We start from the raw sequence: 18,280 nt of genomic DNA, 5'->3' as shown, positions 1-18,280 counted from the left end.
TTTTTTTAATGTTTATTTATTTTTGAGAGAGAGACAGAGACAGAGACAGAGACAGAGACAGAGACAGAGACTCAGAATCTGAATCAGGCTCCAGGCTCCAAGCTGTCAGCACAGAGCCCCATACGGGGCTCGAACCCATGAGCTGTGAGATCATGACCTGAGCAGAAGTCGGACACTCAACCGACTGAGCCCCCCAGGTGCCCCTAAATAAGAATCTTTATATTTGTGTTCGTTTAACCATGTAGTTCTTAAATGCCAGACTCTGTTCTGTATGTTTTATAAATAATTATAATATTCATATATTTTTTATAACATGTAATATTATATAAGTTTATATAAAATATATTTATATAAATACAATTATAAATTATAGTTTATATGACTTAGATAATTTATATATAAATTACAAATAAATAACATATATAATATACATTTAAATATATATTTAAATAAATGATCTCTCTCTCTTTCTCTCTTACACACACACACCCTTCCTTCCCTCTCACTCAGGCCACATGATCCCTTCTCTGTGGTATCCTCTGCCCCCTTTCTTCCTTTCTCACGGTCTTCTTCCCTTGTTTAGTCACCCACCCATTGTCCTACCAGAGCCTCAGCTGATAGAGAAGCTTCACTCTCCACCAACCCACTTTCCGGAAACTCACTTCAGCCCTTGGGTTTCCACTCCAATTCCAGAAAGGCAAATGTGACCTGTTGCAGGTCTGGAACCCACCTCTAGACCACCCAGCTTTAAAAGAAGCCAAACAAGGCAGACCTGTGGACGGGTCAACTCCTCGGTAGGGGAGTGTGGACAGGGAGGGCATGACCAGTGTTTCCAGTACGCGTGCCACAGTGACGCCTTTGCATGACTTACAGGATCCACATTTCATCCGCTCATCCGCTCTCTCCGTCTGTCCTTGGTCCTCTGGCTACCAGACAGAAAATCGAAGCAAGGCAATCTCTAAAATGAAAGTCAGGTGGTAGGAGCTAGTACACGGTTCCTGTGAAAATACGCATTGATAATACGCAAAATAGATGAGTTCAACAGTATTGAAAACAAGCTGGACAAAAAGGGGTTTGTGGTATTCATCAATAGCTTTTGCATTCACTGTCCCCGGGAGAAGAAATGCTACACCATAGGTTTTTAATCTTTTATCACCAGGAAAGGCATTGCCGTTAATTCAAACTCTGTATCTTTAGGGTTTTAACGACTGCCTATCTCCAGACAAATTTGCTGAGATTTTAGATGGCAAGATAAAATATACATGTGTGTTTATTCTGGTATACTGGTGTGTTTATTAGCTGTAAATATGGAAGGACTATATATGGAGGGGGTCCGTTAAGCTAAATATCAGTAAGGGAGTTGCCATAAGGATCACTGATAACAGGAAAGGATGTTTAAGAAATTCACATTATGTTCCCCCTGCCTAGTCCTAAAGTGAATTGGAAATTTGTACATTGGGAAGTCTCAGCCTTAAGGAAAGTCCCCAGCCATCTTTCAAGGAATTTCCTTCCCACTTGACAACCATAAGTATCCAGAAGTGAAGCGTCTTGTTGCATGTGGCTTTATTTCTACTGCCTAATAGTTTGTGTGGTACTTGATATTCCCAGATGCTTTCCTAAGCATTAGGTGCAGAATTATAGTGATGAAAAGGTATAGTAATAATAATGACACACAGGATTGATTTGCGATGGGTTTGGCATTCACCAATTGGTTACCTCACCAGGATTCACTAAAAGATAATTGGGTTCATTACCCGTTTCCAAGTAAGGCCAGACTCACTCCAGTTATAGTTCTGTTGTCTGGAATAGATAGCATATTCTACCTCTAAAACATGAAGGCAATATCCAAAACATCTGCCTCCATAGAAGAACTGCAAAGATATTCTACTTAAAATGAAACGTATTCTTTTCTTGTCGGCCCCTAGATATTTTCTTGGTCTCATTCTGTTCCTTGGTAGCTTAAAGATTTCCAATCATTTTTCCTTTTATAAAATACAGCATATAAAAATATTCTCTTTCTGGATAATAATATCCTATCATTGTACCTGAATATTCATGTGTTATGAATCTTCCTAATTAAACTTAACAAACAAGAATAGTTTTAAGTGTTGTCACTTGAACACAAGTGATTACCAGATTTACATACTTTTCACAAATCTATCTCCAATTTCTCAGACCATAGAAAAGATTCACTAAATCGACAAGAACATGAAGAATCTCAATCTGAAAGTATCTGTTGAAAGTTGTGGTATTATGCAGTATTATGCAAACTTCAGCCATTATTTCTCAGGTAGCAAATTAGTGTCCATTAAAATGAGGCAAATAGCTTACTGCTTCTCTTCCCATCACTATAGTAATTGCTAATGTCCCCGAAGTCTGTGCAAGGTTCTGTTTGGAAAAGTGCAAGACCTTAGGAAGTTGCTGAGTTTTTATGACCTCATTATGTAGTCCAAATACAGGAGATAATGGCCAATGTTCTGTTGGTAGAGTCAGCCATTGAACCAAAGACCAGGCTGTTCAAGTGGGAAGTTGGATGAAGGGGGCACATTCAATGTTTTATAATTTTAAGCAAATTTTAATTATGGAAATTAAAAATTGTGAAACATAAAATACACTGGTAAAGTCTTACTATACGCATAGTTTCAAAGCATGTGAATTCTCCACACAAACTTCTAAATCATCAAGAATCACATACTCCCACAGCTGACAAGGCCAGTGAATTAGTTATGTTCATGTTATTGCTACACAACTTTAGCGGTTGAGAGAAATGCCCACCCACCATTAACATTCTCAGTCTTGAATGCATTAAGACCTTTGGGAAGTCATTTCTCACAGAAAGTTTGAGCCCTCCTTTCACAGATCACACGATCTGTGGCCTAGGTCATTACAACCTACCTAAGATCAACCTTCTATGCTCCATCTCCATATAAATATGAACCATTGTCCAATAGCAAATTATTCCTTAGGACCATAGGGATTTTAGATCATATACGGTGATGTGACATGAAACCAAAGTGTTAATTTACTTTGATCAGAATTCTCACATTATCCAGGCATTTCACGTACAACAGACTGAATGTTTTTACAAGTGCCTGAACTGATCACAGATTATTATCTCATGTCAGCAGAGAGGGAGAGAAGAGAGGGAGAAAGAAAGAGGATGCTTTTGGAGTTTGAAGACATTCTCCTATTCCTGCCACCTTCCTTCCTCCCAACGCCCAACCCAGTCTTTGGTTAAGCCAATTTTGACACTTTCTGCCTTATTGGGAACCCAGGCTAAGGTACATAGCAGTCAGAACAAAATGTGACACAAGTCCAAGAGAATATCTTCTGCAAAGAACAATTAATTGGGGTGGGGTCTGTAATTTGAAAGCCGTAGGTCAGGCTGGAACATTGTAGAATGTAGCTGTTAAATCCATTGCCCAAGCCCACATTTTTGAAGGCTAGGCCTCCAGTTCCAACACTGCAAAAGCTAAAGAGTGTGGCAAAGCCTCTTCCTGCTTAAGCATCTCCACATTGGTCTAAAATTAAATTCTAATGGAAATCTCTGAGAACTGCTGAAAGTCTTTGGTTATGGTGAAACATGTAAAATTATTGCAATCGACTAAAGAATTAACCTATTTTTCCCCAAAAGCACAGGAAAAGTATTCACACACACAGAAGTCTCTGAGGGCTCTAGATAAAATGAAAAAGCTTCCTGAATAATAGACGTTATATTTTTTAAAACTATAGATCTAAACAGCTATTTTGTGTGTCTGTGTATGTGAATGGCTAGTAGGTTTGCTGAGCAAGGTATAAATTTGTGATTATCTTCAAAGGAATTTATACTAATTTTGTTATGGGCATAAAGAAAATAGAAATGTGCCATGTGAATTCAGCTGAACATGCAGTGGATTCCATAAAGAAAAATGTTTTCTTTATGTCATTAATAGAAAATGGTATTCATGGTATTTTAAAAAGCCTTTTCTTTACTAATGGAGTCATATACCACAGATTCTAATTTTTACATTTATGACTTTCTCTAGAGTATTTTTAATATCCTGTGTCCAAAATGTAACTTAGAAACTAAAGTGTGAACAGAAGAAATAAGGAGAAACAAGAGAGAAAGAATGGAGGGAACGGTGACATCCTACAGATAGTGTTTATTCTGAAGTTTAGCCAGTCAATATAAATGGGCAACAATAGCATGATATTGTTCCCTTGGGCATAGAATTTTGTTGGCAAACCCATTCTAGAACTTGCCTCACAGGCCCCAGTGAGCTTCAAACTGATGTTCTTTATAGCTATATCAATGTGCTTAATTTAGGTTGGAGTTTGGTAAGGGTCCATTCACAAGTTTTCATGAATCTCTTTCAAAGATCCATAAACCCTTGAAATTGCATAGAAATATTTTTGTGACTATCCATATGTGCATTTATTTTTCTGGAGAAAGGGTCAGTAGATTTAATCAGATTCACAAAAATATTCAAAGATCCTTATCTCCAAAAAAAATAGGCTAAGAACCACTTCGTTAGTTCATTACTGATTATTTGATATCATTTTTTTTTCTCGGAAACAAAGGCAATGTGTGTGTGTGTGTGTGTGTGTGTGTGTGTGTGTGTGTCCTGACAGAAAGACAATGTTACCATATACTGGCAGGCTAAATTTACACAAAGCATGGTATTTTTAGGTATAGCCTGATTCTCTACCTTTCATAACTAAGATATTCAGAAGTGCTTTTGTATTAGGCTATAAGGGCTTTTATTGTCTATAGAATAAATTTCCATGTATTATCACTGTAGGAAATGGGTGAGAATGTAGAGGCCAGATATATTCAGTATTTATGCAAAGGGAGATGATACTTTGATACTTTATCCAATTTTTAGCACTGGATTATAATATAATAATAATAGTAATATAAATTTATATATTTGTTTTCATATTTGAATTGGTAACAGCTTCATTCTGAAATTAGGAAATTTAATCATCTAAAATATTTCTGTATTTCTAGGGGTTACAACACTTTGGTACATTGAGAAATACATTGTTATGAAATCATTTGTTTGTTGCTCTCAATGTATCCTATGTAAATTGATCCTTTGCTCCTATATATCCTCTCAAAGGGAAGAGAGGTTTCCAGCCATCTTGCCTATTGTCTGGTAGATTCTAGATAACTGAAACATTCTAGAAGGCCCATTCTAGGACTTCTTTCTCCATGAGAACTTTAAGTGGATCACAGCTGGTCTGTGAGTTGAAGTAAAGATCCCACTGACAGAACCAGTGCTCAAGATCAGAACTTGGCAAAGGCTTCTCTTGGAAGATCCTAGAATGAGTCTAAACATATCATTAGGTATAAAAAAACGCAGGTATGGGATATAATTGTTCCTTGACATGAAACAATGTGGTAGCATGTGCTAAACCAAGGCAAAGGAAAAAATTAAATAGCATAGTACTTTGGCAAATACCTCATAAAATAATTTTAAACATTGGAAAAGAGACCCTTTTTTAAGGCGTTGAAATAAAAACCCAGGGCACCTGGGTGGCTCAGCCGGTTAAGCATCTGACTCTTGATTCTGGCTCAGCTCATCATCTCACCATTTGTGAGTCTGGGCCCCACATTGGGCTTTACACTGACAGCACTGAGCCTCCTTGGGATTCTCTTTCTCCCTCCCTCTCTGCCCCTCCCCTCCACGCTCTGAAAATAAATAAACTTTAAAAAACATACAAACCCATATAGGGGTGGATATTTCTTATGTCAACAAGTTCTCCTCCAAAAGAAGTGTGCTGTATTAACATTTCAAGTTAGCCCTTAATCTTCAAAGTGACTTTCAGTAGGAAGTTACTTAATCCTCCTCATCAGCAGTGAGGAAAATGTCTCCTCTACAGACACGTAAATAGTTTTAAAGTTTTAAAGTGCCCTTTTGTCTCAATCGTTAAGGGCCTTTTGGTCAAAAGCATAATCTTTTGCTTCCCTCTCCTTGGATTTGAAGGAGTAATTCTCAAAAGTTCTCCATCCACAGAAGAATCAGATGGGACCATGGGTTATCCCTCCCTCCTCATACCCTCTGGAGCACAAAAAGAAATTTGGGGACAACAATTGTCATTTTCTTACAGGTTTTAAATGTTGATATAAAAATGGCACCCATTTTTGTGTAACTGACATTTTGGACATTTCCTTTAAGATGAAAATCAAACCATGAGAAACACTGACTTAGAAAAGAGAAGGCCCCAGGACACTGATACACTTTAGAAGTATAATAGGTCACACAAGTCAAATACAGTCTCTTATTAATGGAGCAAGGAACCAAACCTCAAACTATTATTTCTCACAGGGCAGCAGTTTCTTGATAAAAGAAAAAAAAAAAACATAGCAGGCAGGAGAAGGGGGGAAATGGAGATGATTGAAGGCTTTTTTTAGTTCATATTTACAGAAGTGGCACAGAATCTTGATTATTTCTTTTTTAAGATAACTGTTCTGTACGAAACCATCTCATTTTTATGGTACTGCTCAATTCCTTAACTATTCTGGGAAGGTAAAGTGAGAAAATATAGTGTGATACCAAAATGAGCAAAAGAAGTTATTCAATGAACAATGATGGCACTTGAGAGTACTCTTGAAAATGTACTTCAAATCTTTTTCATCATGTCTCTCATGGACATTCATTTTTAATACTTCTCTTTAAAATGTCAAGTTGAACCATATGTGAGTGCTGATGTTAGGGTACTTTTTACATCTTATAGCTCACTGATAATAGCTTAAATAGTTTAGAAAAAGTCTGTGACACCCCCCCACACACACCCCTGAATTCAACTGAATTCAACAAATGTTTCCAGAAGACCCATCATGAGCCTGGCACCTTGCTCGGTGGCTAAGGACAAAGCAGTAGCAGATGGCAGATGATATGTCTCCTGGGTACTTTATTGTGACTGTTACTCTATTAAGAATCAATAATCAAGCTTATCATTTATGGTCAGACATAGATAGACTACTAATGTAGCTAGTAGTTAACTCAACAAGTGAAAATGTGCCTCCAGCTGATTTTGATTTGTTGAGTCTTTAATAAAGAGAACCATTCAGGCATTTTCTTAGTGCCTCTGATGACTTCAGGGATCTGGCCTGTTTTAAATTCCCATTTTTCACGTAGGAAACTCAACAACTGGGTACATATGAGACTTGCTTAAGGTCACATTTCACTTCCAATCTTCTGGTTGCTGGCTCAGTGTTTCATCTACTAACCAATTCCTTTCTCTCCCTCCTCGCCCTATGCACCCCCTCCTATAAAAGTATGGCAATCGGTGCCTTCACTGACCCCAGCATCCCAGGAGCTCTGGGGAGAGGGCAAAGTCAAACAGACCCCCTGGTGGGAACCTTCTGCTACAGGAGTCTGTAAAAATTTTGCTCCGTATTTTATCCCTTCATGTGTTATCTCCCCCGTGCTCAGTAATTTTAGTTTGTGCTTTTTGTTTCTCTTTTTGTTTCTTTGGTTTGCTGGCTTTGTGTTCTTTTCTCTTTTTTTTCCTTTTCTTTTCCTTTTTTAATGCAGGAATCGGTCAAGGCGTTCCGGTGGTGGCACTCATTGTGGAAGGAGGACCCAATGTGATCTCCATTGTCTTGGAGTACCTTCGAGACACCCCTCCCGTGCCAGTTGTTGTCTGCGATGGGAGTGGACGGGCATCTGACATCCTGGCCTTTGGGCATAAATATTCAGAAGAAGGCGGGTAGGTAATGAGTATGAAGCCTATGTTCCAAACTTGGAAAGATGGTATTAGTCGATTAAGATGTTTGGTTTGGGAAGGTGGTGGGGAAGAGCAGGGGAACGTATTCTAAATGTCCTGGGAACTGAGACATTCCATGAAATCTCCACTGGACTAGCCCAATAAAGAGGACAAAGGGAAAGGAAGGGTCATAGGACTCGGTAGCCTTTCTCTTCTTTGATTTCTTCTCTCTTTTGCCCCTCTCACTAAGGAGAAACAGGAACTGGGTTTTCACACACACGGCACAGCTAACCTGGACCATATAGATCGGGTTAGTACCTTGGGAAAAGCTGGGATGTGCAGCCTCCAGGCTCAGCCTCCGAACACCAGCTTCGCCAGACTGCTGCATGTTCACAAAGGCGACACCTTAATGAAAACTTCCGGTGGCCTGTGCTGTCAGATCCCTGTAGATTGGCTCAGAAAGCAGAGTCTATAAACACTCTGTTCCTCGTTAAGCCCCTCCTGGACTCCCCGCCACGCCACCGCGAACTTTCCTTGGTCTGTCTACCCCCTAATGCTACTCTCAACAGTCCACAGCCCCCACCCCCCCACTGCAAGGAAGACTTCCCTCCACAGCCTTCCCTGTCAATCTGAGGTCCCACCCAGGGAATGGTGACATCCAAGCAGTCTTGGATATTATTAGATTAAAGTGACTCGCCCCAAGGTATAAATGGGTTTAAGGAGGAAAACTCAGGGGGGCATCACTGAATTTTTATTTCATTCAAATTTTTAAAGTTGTTATTTATTTAAGTAATCTCTATACCCAACGTGGGGCTCAAACCCATGACCCCGAGATTAAGGATCACATACCCTTCTGACAGAGCCAGCCAGGCACCCCTAAGTCATTGAATTTTTAAATAAGGAACTTGCTAACCGAAACAATTCTCCTAACACATGAAACTGGTGGGCGAAAGGAGCCCCAAAGGAGATGGGGTCTTTTGTTCATCCCTTTTACAAACATACATCGAGTGTCTACTGGGTGCCACACACAGAGATGGGAAAAAAGAATAACAACTCTCCCTGCCATCAAAGAGCTCATAGTAAGTCTAGTAAGTAGATAAGCATGTAATGATTAGTAGTAAGTGACTGGCAAGCTTGGCTGCTCAGGACACTCCCTTCTCCACCTGTCTGCCACGTAGCCTTCCTTACAACAGGCTCCTCCTGGCAGCCCAGTAGTGTGTTTTCTCTCCCATTCCTTTCCTTGTCTTTGCCCGAGACCCAGCAGTGCTCCAGGTGAGTGTTAACCCAGCCCCCTTCCCTGATAAGTGTGTGAGCCTAAATATGGGAAAGAAAGGAGACACACGTAGGAGAGTCACAGGCTTCCCACTAACGTTGCAAACACTGACAGTGATTTGGAGGCGCCTTAAAGCTTCTGATGTGAAAAAGAAAAGAAAAAACAATATTCATGAGCATGAAGTTGGAGTTTGCTTCCTGGTAAATTTAAATTCTGTCTTCTCCTTTCATTGTAAATATTGGTCCATTTTATAGCTAAGAAACTAAAAAGAACATTTGCCTGAACATCTCCATGTCTGTTACCAACCAGAATTCAGGATCCTCAACTGTGCTTTGCTTTTATTAAAAATGTAGCCATCGTTCTCATCGATTTAAATATAGCAACGTGTTTCTTTTTCAGAAAGAACTAAAGACTTTATACAGTTTTTAGCTTCTGCTAACTTTTTTTCTTCCTAATGCTTGCAATTATTTTATTGTATTTCCACAAAGTAAATGCAAGTTTGCATTCAGAAGGCACATTTCCCTTTCAGAAAATTCATGGAAAAGTGAGCTCTTCATCCTAACATTTCAGGTTTTTAAAGTCTGTACACAGTGAAGGTCGGGACCCAGGGCCTACTTTTTGTCATTATCATGGGTTGTATAGTGTGAAAATGTTACAATTTTTGATAAGTTGCTCTTCCTGATTCTGTTTTATATGTAGGGGAAATGTTACACATTTTAGAACTGGGGGAGTGGAACTCTGTATTTTTTAACCCAGGGGACAGATACACAGAGCAATTACGTGGTTTCCCAAGGTCGCATAGCCCACGATCCCAGGTCAGGATTCTTTCTGCTCTCTTAAAAAGTTCACTGAAATGGATTTTTGTGGCCTGTGCCTTGGTTGTTTCTTATATGTTACCTCAATGGCACCGTCTCTTAAGTAACTTAAGTTCCCTTCAGCTTCCCCTTTACATTAGAATTTCTTAATTTTTTGTATTATTGCATGTATCCCCAAAGATAAAATCAATGCATTCCTACATGTAAACCTACTTGTTGGTCCAAGCCGACCAACCCTACAACACGGGGATTCTTTTCTTCCCCCTGACCCAGACCCAAATTAGGAGGCAGAAATACCATGCCTTTTTAACTTTAATTGGAAATTTTAGTTTTAAAACCAAAGCTTAGTTTTAGTTCTGATTATTTTATGACCAAAATATGCAAAAGCATAATCTATATGGGATCTATGCAAACATGTAAACCATGGTTGATTATCAAAGAGTATGAAGTCATGCACATAACCCGCGTGGAGATAAAGAATTAAGATATGATTTCATACCTTGGGAATTATTAAGATTAAAACTTAAAAAAATTTAAGAACCATTTAGAAACACTTATTAAGAAAATAGAAGCTTCAAGAGAAGCTTTGTATTTGCCAATCCAAATACATAGCTCTATATTTATTTATTTTATATGGTGTTATAATAAATGTAAGCTCTTGCTCCAGGAAAGCAATTATAAATTTATCATGATCAAAAGAATTCAGATGTTTGTCTGTGTCATCTGAATAACTGCCAGAATCATGTTTATTTAGCTTGATAAAAAGTAGTCTGGCCACACATATGCAACCAATTTAAAAAGAACATTTCCAAGGGCTCCTGAGTGGCTCAGTCGGTTAAGCATCCAACTTTAGCTCAGTCATCATCTCATGGTTCATGGTTCATGAGCCCACGTCAGGCTCTGTGCTGACAGCTCAGAGCCTGGAGCCTACTTTGGCCTCTGTGTCTCCCTCTCTCTCTGCCCCACTCCCACTTGCACTCTGTTTCTCTCTGTCTCTCAAAAACGAATAAATGTTAGAAAAAATTAAAAAAAAACATTTCCAAAGAACATTATTTTGCAGTAGTGTGTTTGCTTTATGCTAAAAAGAAAAAGAAAAAGGAGAGATAGAATCCCAAGCAGGCTCTGCACCATCAGTGTAGATGTGGGGCTCAAACTCACAAAGTGTGAGATCATGACCTGAGCCCAGACCAAGAGTCAGACGCTTAACTGACTGTGCCATCCAGGTGCCCCTTTGGTGATTTAAATATGATGTAAGCATTTTTAAACTCATTTATAGATTGTTAAATCACACAGGTCCAAGGACTGTAAGTGTGTATATTTAGCTATAAAGCTTTTCACTTTATAATCTTAAAGGAGTGAATGAAATTTACACACCTTGTATTTTAACTTTTATGAACTTGGTATTTTGCCCTTAAATTCCCTATTGTTAACCAACTTCTAAGAATATGAATTTGAAAGGTCATCACTTAGGAAGCAAATTGGAATTGGCAAAACTAACTTGTGTCGATGAGATTACTTGAGGTAAAGGAAGATAGAGCGTATCCATCCCAAAGTAAATGGGTTTGGATACACTAGGAGGGCAACTGCAATTGAATTCATTTGCCTTATTCTCCCTCTCTGCCCTGCAGCAGGTGCTACCAGAAAGAAATGGCCAAACTCTCTTTTTCCCTTAATGTCGAACTAGATCATCCTATTTCTCATCTGTCATAGTTTTAAAATGAGTCACAACTCACTTTCCTGGACTAATTTCATTCCGTAAAAATATTATCAAATTTTTCTTTTCTGAATCACAACTGACTCAACACTGCCAACAAACAGATTGATGCTACCCAAGTGGCATTAGATTCACTTACCTAAGTTTTCAAATAGGAAGATTCCACATTTTGCTGTGTTGAGGAAGCAAGCTGACCAACTTTGCTTACAGTCAGAACACCTTTCAGGTGGTAGCTGCCTGCAGTTAAAGTCAGAGATTAGTTTGCTTGGAAAGTAACTAAGTCTCAGGTTGCAGAGAAATGTGGTGTAGCTCCTCATTTATCAGCCATTGAGAAAGTGCCACACAGATGAAAGATGTCAGTGTGAAAAAGGCATCCCGAACAAATGTGTACTCTAAGGTGATGCTCCTCATTTATCTGGATTTTATTACTAAGTCTTACATTTATTTTGGTGTCTTCTTCCCAAAAATATTTTTAGAGAGCCTAGGACAAGAAGTAGAGCTTGTGGTAACAGAAAGCCTTAAAGCTCTTACATAGACTGTTGATAACTCTGGGGACGGCACCAAGGGGCAGACGCCAATAGACTGTTCACATTCGTATTTGTCTGGAATTTGTATTAGATATCATGGAGAAACACTGAGCCACTAATGGCTTGTTCTTGAGGAAGAGAATAGATAATATATTTCAAGGAAAAAAAATCTGATTTTCCTGTTTAAAGGAGACTTAATAAAGATCCCTTTATTTTCTGATTAACTGAGGTAAAGGCATAAATGGAACACAAAGTAGAGATGAGAAAGGAAAAATCCATTGCATGGCTTCAAATTATATCACTGTGTCCTAGCACGGATGTAACGAAAGTTTGCTTCTCTCCAAATATACATCAAAGTGACCAAAGTCAGGAGGAAGTCACCAGAAAACTAGCCATTTTAGAAATCCAGGTGCAGTCTGTATTCCCTAGGGCATATCACTCCATGCAGTGGTTACTAATGTTTTCTTCTGCTTGAGAGATTTCCATCTAAGGCTGAAGGATGTCACAGCCCTATCATTTTTCTCTATAAGATCTGCTGAAAGGAAGTAATTGATCTCAGTAGTCTGTATCCCAATATGATTTAGACATAATTGGAATGTCAAGTGAGAAAGAAGGAAACAAATATCAAGCATGCTGACTTCCAGTGTCTATTTTAGTTTCCATTAATTTCATCTTACCTTGTCTCTTTTCTAGAATTTTCTATAAGAAAGCATGTCAAAACTTGATTCTGTTTTGTAACTTTCTCAGAAGGGACGGGAAGAAAGTTGGAAACATCTTGTATAGACAAAGCATACCAGGAGCTTTATTTAAAAAGGGGTGTTGTTTTTGTAAACCGTTTTCTAAGTTAACCTTTATTGAGTGCCTACTATATGCCCTCAATGTAACTGTTAGAGAATGAGCAAGACATGGCCCTGGCAGAGATTTTATAATGGAGGTTAAAACACAGCCATGAATTATAGATAATTAGAAGGTCACATGTGCTGTGATAAACGTACAAGAGGCCAGAGGACAAAGTACTTGAGTGTGGCATTTCCCCCAAGAATCTCTTCAGGGGTGCCTGACTGGCTTAGCTGGTAGAGCATGCGACTTTTGATCTCAAGGTCATGAGTTCCAGCCCCACGTTGGGTGTTAATTACTCACATAATGGCATAATAGTCTTTATTGCTCCTGTTCCCCTTTTCCATCAAAAACTGGATCCAAACTGAGGATCAGCCTGGAAGACAAGAAAAGCTAATATTTGACCCTCTTTTGTGTAACTCAACACAGAAAAAAAAAAATCAGTTTGAAGAGTATTGAAAGAAAGACAATAAAAGAGATGGTGTGTTTGTATGTGTACATACATACAATTATGTTGAATTTATATATACCCAAATATATATTTAAATACATTTGCATGTTATTTATATATAATATATATTTACATATTGAATTTATATATTTCAGTTTAATGAAATCAAGTTAATTGACAAATTAATTTAATCCAATAAAATCAATTAAATTATATATAATTTATAAATATACTAATGCCTATAATTATTGAATTGCAATTTTTATATTGCAATTTTCCCCTCTGTGGAATATATTAAAGATATTGATATATAGATACCTGTGCCATCGTATCTAAGTTCCTCAAGGCTGGAGTAGCTTCATTTATTTAGGAAAGTTCAAAAGAAAATACTCCGTCTTCCAGTTTGCTGTTTGGTCCCTCCATGTTGTGTCAGCATGGAAAGAATAAAGCATTGACTAAAAAACAATTATGTAGAGTTCATGGAGGAAAGTACTAGTGAGGGGAAAAGTTCTATTGATCCCTATCAGTCAATCAGTTCTCTAAATTGATTAAATTTGCTTTAGAATTGCTCAGCTCCAGGCTGGGAACATGTGGCCTTGAACATAAACAGCAAACATTAGAAAGAACACAGAGCTGCATAAGCCATCATGGTAAAGAAATCCTTTTCGGAGAACCACTGCCCATGACTTTTAGACAGCCCATCAATATCAAGTGAAGATTGCACAGGATGGATCAACCATGTTTCTCTGAGATTTGCTCAGCTCACTTCTTGGCCACTTGTTACACAGAATACATTCAAAATAGGCAGGTGGTTGTCACACTTTAGCATGCCTGAGAATCACCCAGAAAGTGTTAGGAGACACAGGTTCCCCTAGGTATCCTGATTCGGTGTACCTGGGCTGAGGTACAGGAAACTCTATGTGAAAACAAACTTGAGGTGATCCCAACCAGAATGGTCCATAGACCATGCTTTCGGAAACTCCTTTTAAATGTATACAAATTAGCCTTCTGATGTTTTCAGAAAGAGCCTCCTCACTTGCTGTGCCTGGCGTGCATTCTCCTCACACCAGTCATGGCACTGTTGCTGCAAGCACTTTGCACCCTCTGCCAAATTTTGTCCCTGGAACCCAGTTGGCTTGAGAAGTTGATTTAGCATGAATCACCTCATTTATTTCTTTATCACAGCTGTTCTTAGTTTCAAACATCTGTTAGACTTGAAAATTCCTCCCTTGAAGAGAAAGCTATACCATAAAAATACTCATTTTGACAGGACTGGTAGATTTTTCTGTTCACATTTTTATTTACATGGATTTCTTAAGGGCATTCAGTTCATTTTATTTCTTTCAAAAATGATTGTCCAACTAGTTCAAAATATATGACCCATTTCCAAAGAGGAAAAAACAAGAGGATGAGAAACTTGAAAATATTTAAAACTGAATGATGGGTCTCTGCTGTTGGAGACACCATTGACAGTCATCAAGGACATTACGTTCAGCATTAGAAGGTCTTAGCTCATTTTCCTTTGACTTTACAATTGCGATAGGCAACCATTTAAGAGTCCCAATTTCCCACTTGCCTGTAGCATTCATTTTCGCTTTTTTAAAGTCTGTAAGTCCTTTCTCATATGAAATCTCAGATAGAAGCGCAATATATAAAACACAGGATACATGTTCACTCTGTGGAAGCTGGGGTGGAAGGCCTAGACCAGTGGTTCTCAAGTTTTTATCTTGCATCAGAATCAAAGGGCTTATCAAAAATCAAATAGCTGGGCTCCATCTTAGATTTTCTAATTCAGTAAGTCTGATTGGCCAGGTGATTTGCATTTCCAAGAAATACCCAGGAGATGCTGATGCTGTGGGTCCAGGGACCATAATTTGAGAACCACTGGTCTATAGGCCTCCTTTCTGTGCCTGGCTCTCACCCACTAATGCAGCTCTGAGGCATCTTTGGGGCACCTCCTCAGAATTCTTGGGGCTTCTTTGTGGAAACCAGTTGACCATTAATCCACAGGACAAGTCCAAATTCCTTGGCTTGGACTGAAGACCCTTTGCATTCTGGCCCCAGCTCTCTCTACAGTCATGTCAATGAACCTTCCATTCACCAGACAACGGAGCTGAATTGTACTTCCCATTGCTGCCATACACCTCTCTGCCTTAGTGTGAGATGTACACGTACATTTCTTTACCCACTTCTACGACACATCCTCTTTCTCTTATGAAAAGAAGCAGTGAGGACTTTAAAATCCACAAAGACATTTAAAATGTATTTGAGGGAGCCTTAGATAATAAAATGTCCTGGTATTTAATTCCTCTACCTTAGAGGAGATGAATTCTGAATCATCCTGGCTGATATTAGAACCTGCAGCTGCTAGAAATAGAGTGGATTAACATCTCACCCTGTGGTATCATTAATAATAGATAATGTTTGCAGCGTCCTTAATGGATTTCCATTAGATTCCCCATGCAATTCTCCTTGTTGATTATGGACTACAGGATTCATAAAAACTAGATACAACAGTGACCACCTGCTATAAAAGCTTCTTCCACCAGAGACACACTAAAGGTGCATTAAAGTAGTATTCCAAGGTTAACTCAAGTCTGCACTACTGTTGTCTAGGAGAGGCTCCACTCAGCTTCAATACACTTTTTCTTTAATTGTCCTAATTGCTGGACAGCTGTCCTATAGTTGATATACATATTTATGGTATCTGGAGTTATTCCATGCAAATCAAGTATCCACAAGCAGTGATCCCTAAAGTAAGCGGTAAAAAATCAGTTTCTTTAAATTCATGAAAGCCACAGTTCATTCAGCGTCTTGGAGACAGACCTAAAATTTACAGTTCTTTAACCCTATGATATCCCTGGTATTCACCATTTGATAGTATATTTGAGATTTTCTTATCTCTCGTGCAGGGGTGACAAATGGTTTTCATCTTGAGTGTCAACAACAATCAACTGGTACCGGCGTCCTAAAATAATGTGTTGAGAATTATTCTGAGGCCACATTGGTGCTCAGGGGAGAGATTATTGTGATAGATTAACAATGATACAAAGAAGGAAAGGGACACTCAACATGCCATGGATGTCTACTTTTGTTCTAGAATGGAGACAACATCTTATAGATAGCCCCATATATCACCATCAGGCAATCATCAAATAGCACATTGGATTATGAAGCCAAGCGAAAAATAAGAAATTTATCTGCCTAAAAGATACCTGGGAAATAGTCCATCTTTAATCAACCCTGTGAAGTGCATCAGTCTAAACTGTCTGACAATATGAGGCTTTCCCTACAGGCATAATACATAGGATATCAAAAACAAGAGGCTCTTTGTTGTGGGATACTGTTTGAAGCTGGATTGAGGGACAATTCAGCAGTTGTCTATGGATAATTAATAAGAAACACTAATTTATTATTTTTTATTTTGAGAGAGAGAGAGAGCATGCACAAGCAGGGGAGGAGCTAAGAGAGAGGAAGAGAGAGAGAATCCCAAGCAGGCTCTGTGCTGTCAGAGCCTGATTCAGGACTTGAACTCACCAAACTTGAGATTGTGATCTGAGCCAAAATCAAGAGTCAGATGCTTAACTGACTGAGCCACTCAGAGGCCCCAAGAAAGACTAATTTTAAAACAGTGAGGAATTAATCCATCACTAATCCATCTAAAAAAAAAAAAAAAAAGAAAGAAAATTATACTTGTTCCAGCATCTCACAGAGTAGGATATGGGGGTAGAAGGAATCTTTGACAAACTGCCTTGAGCAAGAATTGAGATTTACCCCACCCTTTTCCCCATACCTCTGACCCCCTTCCCAAAAGCATACTTGCAAAAGTGAAGTTACTATTTTTTAAAGCTTCTGCATGCAAGAACCTGGTCTAAACACTGTCTTTCATTAAACTCTATGGGATAGGTAGGATAATTATCCCCATTATATAAATGAGGAAATTGAGGATGGAAGGATTACAGAGTTTCCTCAACATCTCACCTGTAGGGAGTGGTCTGCCCAGGCAAATGGGGGCTGGAGCCTACACTCCTAGCAGCTACACTGTATCACCTCTAGGAAGATGAGACCAGTAACGGCAGGAAGTTTGCTTGCCCCAGAGCTGTTATTATTTTTTTAAGTTTATTTATATATCTTGAGAGAGTGCATGCATGGGAGGGGCAGAGAGAAAGAGAGAAAAAGTATCCCAAGCAGGCTCCACACTGATGCCGGGCTCAAACTCCTGAACCATGAAATCATGACCTGAGCCAAAATCAGGAGCAGGACGCTTAACTGCCTGAGTCATCCAGGTGCCCCAGGGCTGAGTTATTCTGAACAACAGCTTCCATCTCCCACCCCACCCCCCACCCCCCGGCTTTGTGTCACATGCTGGTTAACTTCTCCTTTGAATAAATGTTGGACCAACCTTTAAAGCATATCCGTGAAAGAGATGCCAGGGTCTTTGCCTGCCCAAGAACCTCATACATCTAATTCCAGCTCTGATTCTCTCTTTTGTAGAGGGTCTAAACCAATAAAAGTTTGATTATTCCTCTTTCCTGGCCATGTGCAATTATCGTTGATGGGATTTCACTTGGAATGAACACAGAAAATGTGTCTTTCCCTTTAATTTTGGAAGCAGAGAAGCTGCCCGACCATGTGTCAGTCTCTGTATTCTTTGGCAACACTTAACAATTTCTACTCTTAGCCATAGTCATAAACAATAGCAAAAGAAAGGAGAGAAATTACAGATGCATAGCCAACACTGTTGAGGATTTTTCACCTGAGCGTCCTGCTAGTTTCTGCCCAGGGTAAAGTGCTTGGCAGTCTTGTCTGCCTCAACAGCAGTTCTGTCGAATAGGACTTTCTGTGATGATGGAATTGTTCTCTGTGCTGTCCAATAGAAATATCTGTGATGATGGAAATATTCTGTGCGTAATCAGATAGCCACTGAGCACTTGAACTGTGACTAGCGTGACTAAGGATTTGAATTTT

At 39.0% G+C, this 18,280-nt stretch overlaps 1 protein-coding gene across 12 annotated transcripts in view; it reads left to right on the top strand.

Annotated features, from left to right (window-relative positions):
* Window positions 1–18,280, top strand: part of TRPM3 (transient receptor potential cation channel subfamily M member 3) — an 804,289-nt gene that overhangs the window by 610,775 nt on the left and 175,234 nt on the right. For 11 of the 12 annotated variants that reach the window (XM_053907798.1, XM_019463616.2, XM_019463620.2 and 8 more), the window contains one exon: window positions 7,524–7,698. In XM_053907798.1, the coding sequence (XP_053763773.1) occupies window positions 7,524–7,698 (175 nt within the window). Of the gene's footprint in view, window positions 1–7,523; window positions 7,703–18,280 lie in introns of those variants that run through there. The other variant, XM_053907803.1, reaches the window with a different exon arrangement.

The sequence above is a fragment of the Panthera pardus genome, unplaced genomic scaffold (genome assembly GCF_024362965.1).
Source record: "Panthera pardus isolate Hobbes unplaced genomic scaffold, ASM2436296v1 HiC_scaffold_20, whole genome shotgun sequence".
Lineage (NCBI taxonomy): Eukaryota > Metazoa > Chordata > Mammalia > Carnivora > Felidae > Panthera > Panthera pardus.
Note: the sequence above shows the minus strand (reverse complement) of the source record. Positions and strands in the feature narration are given on the sequence as shown.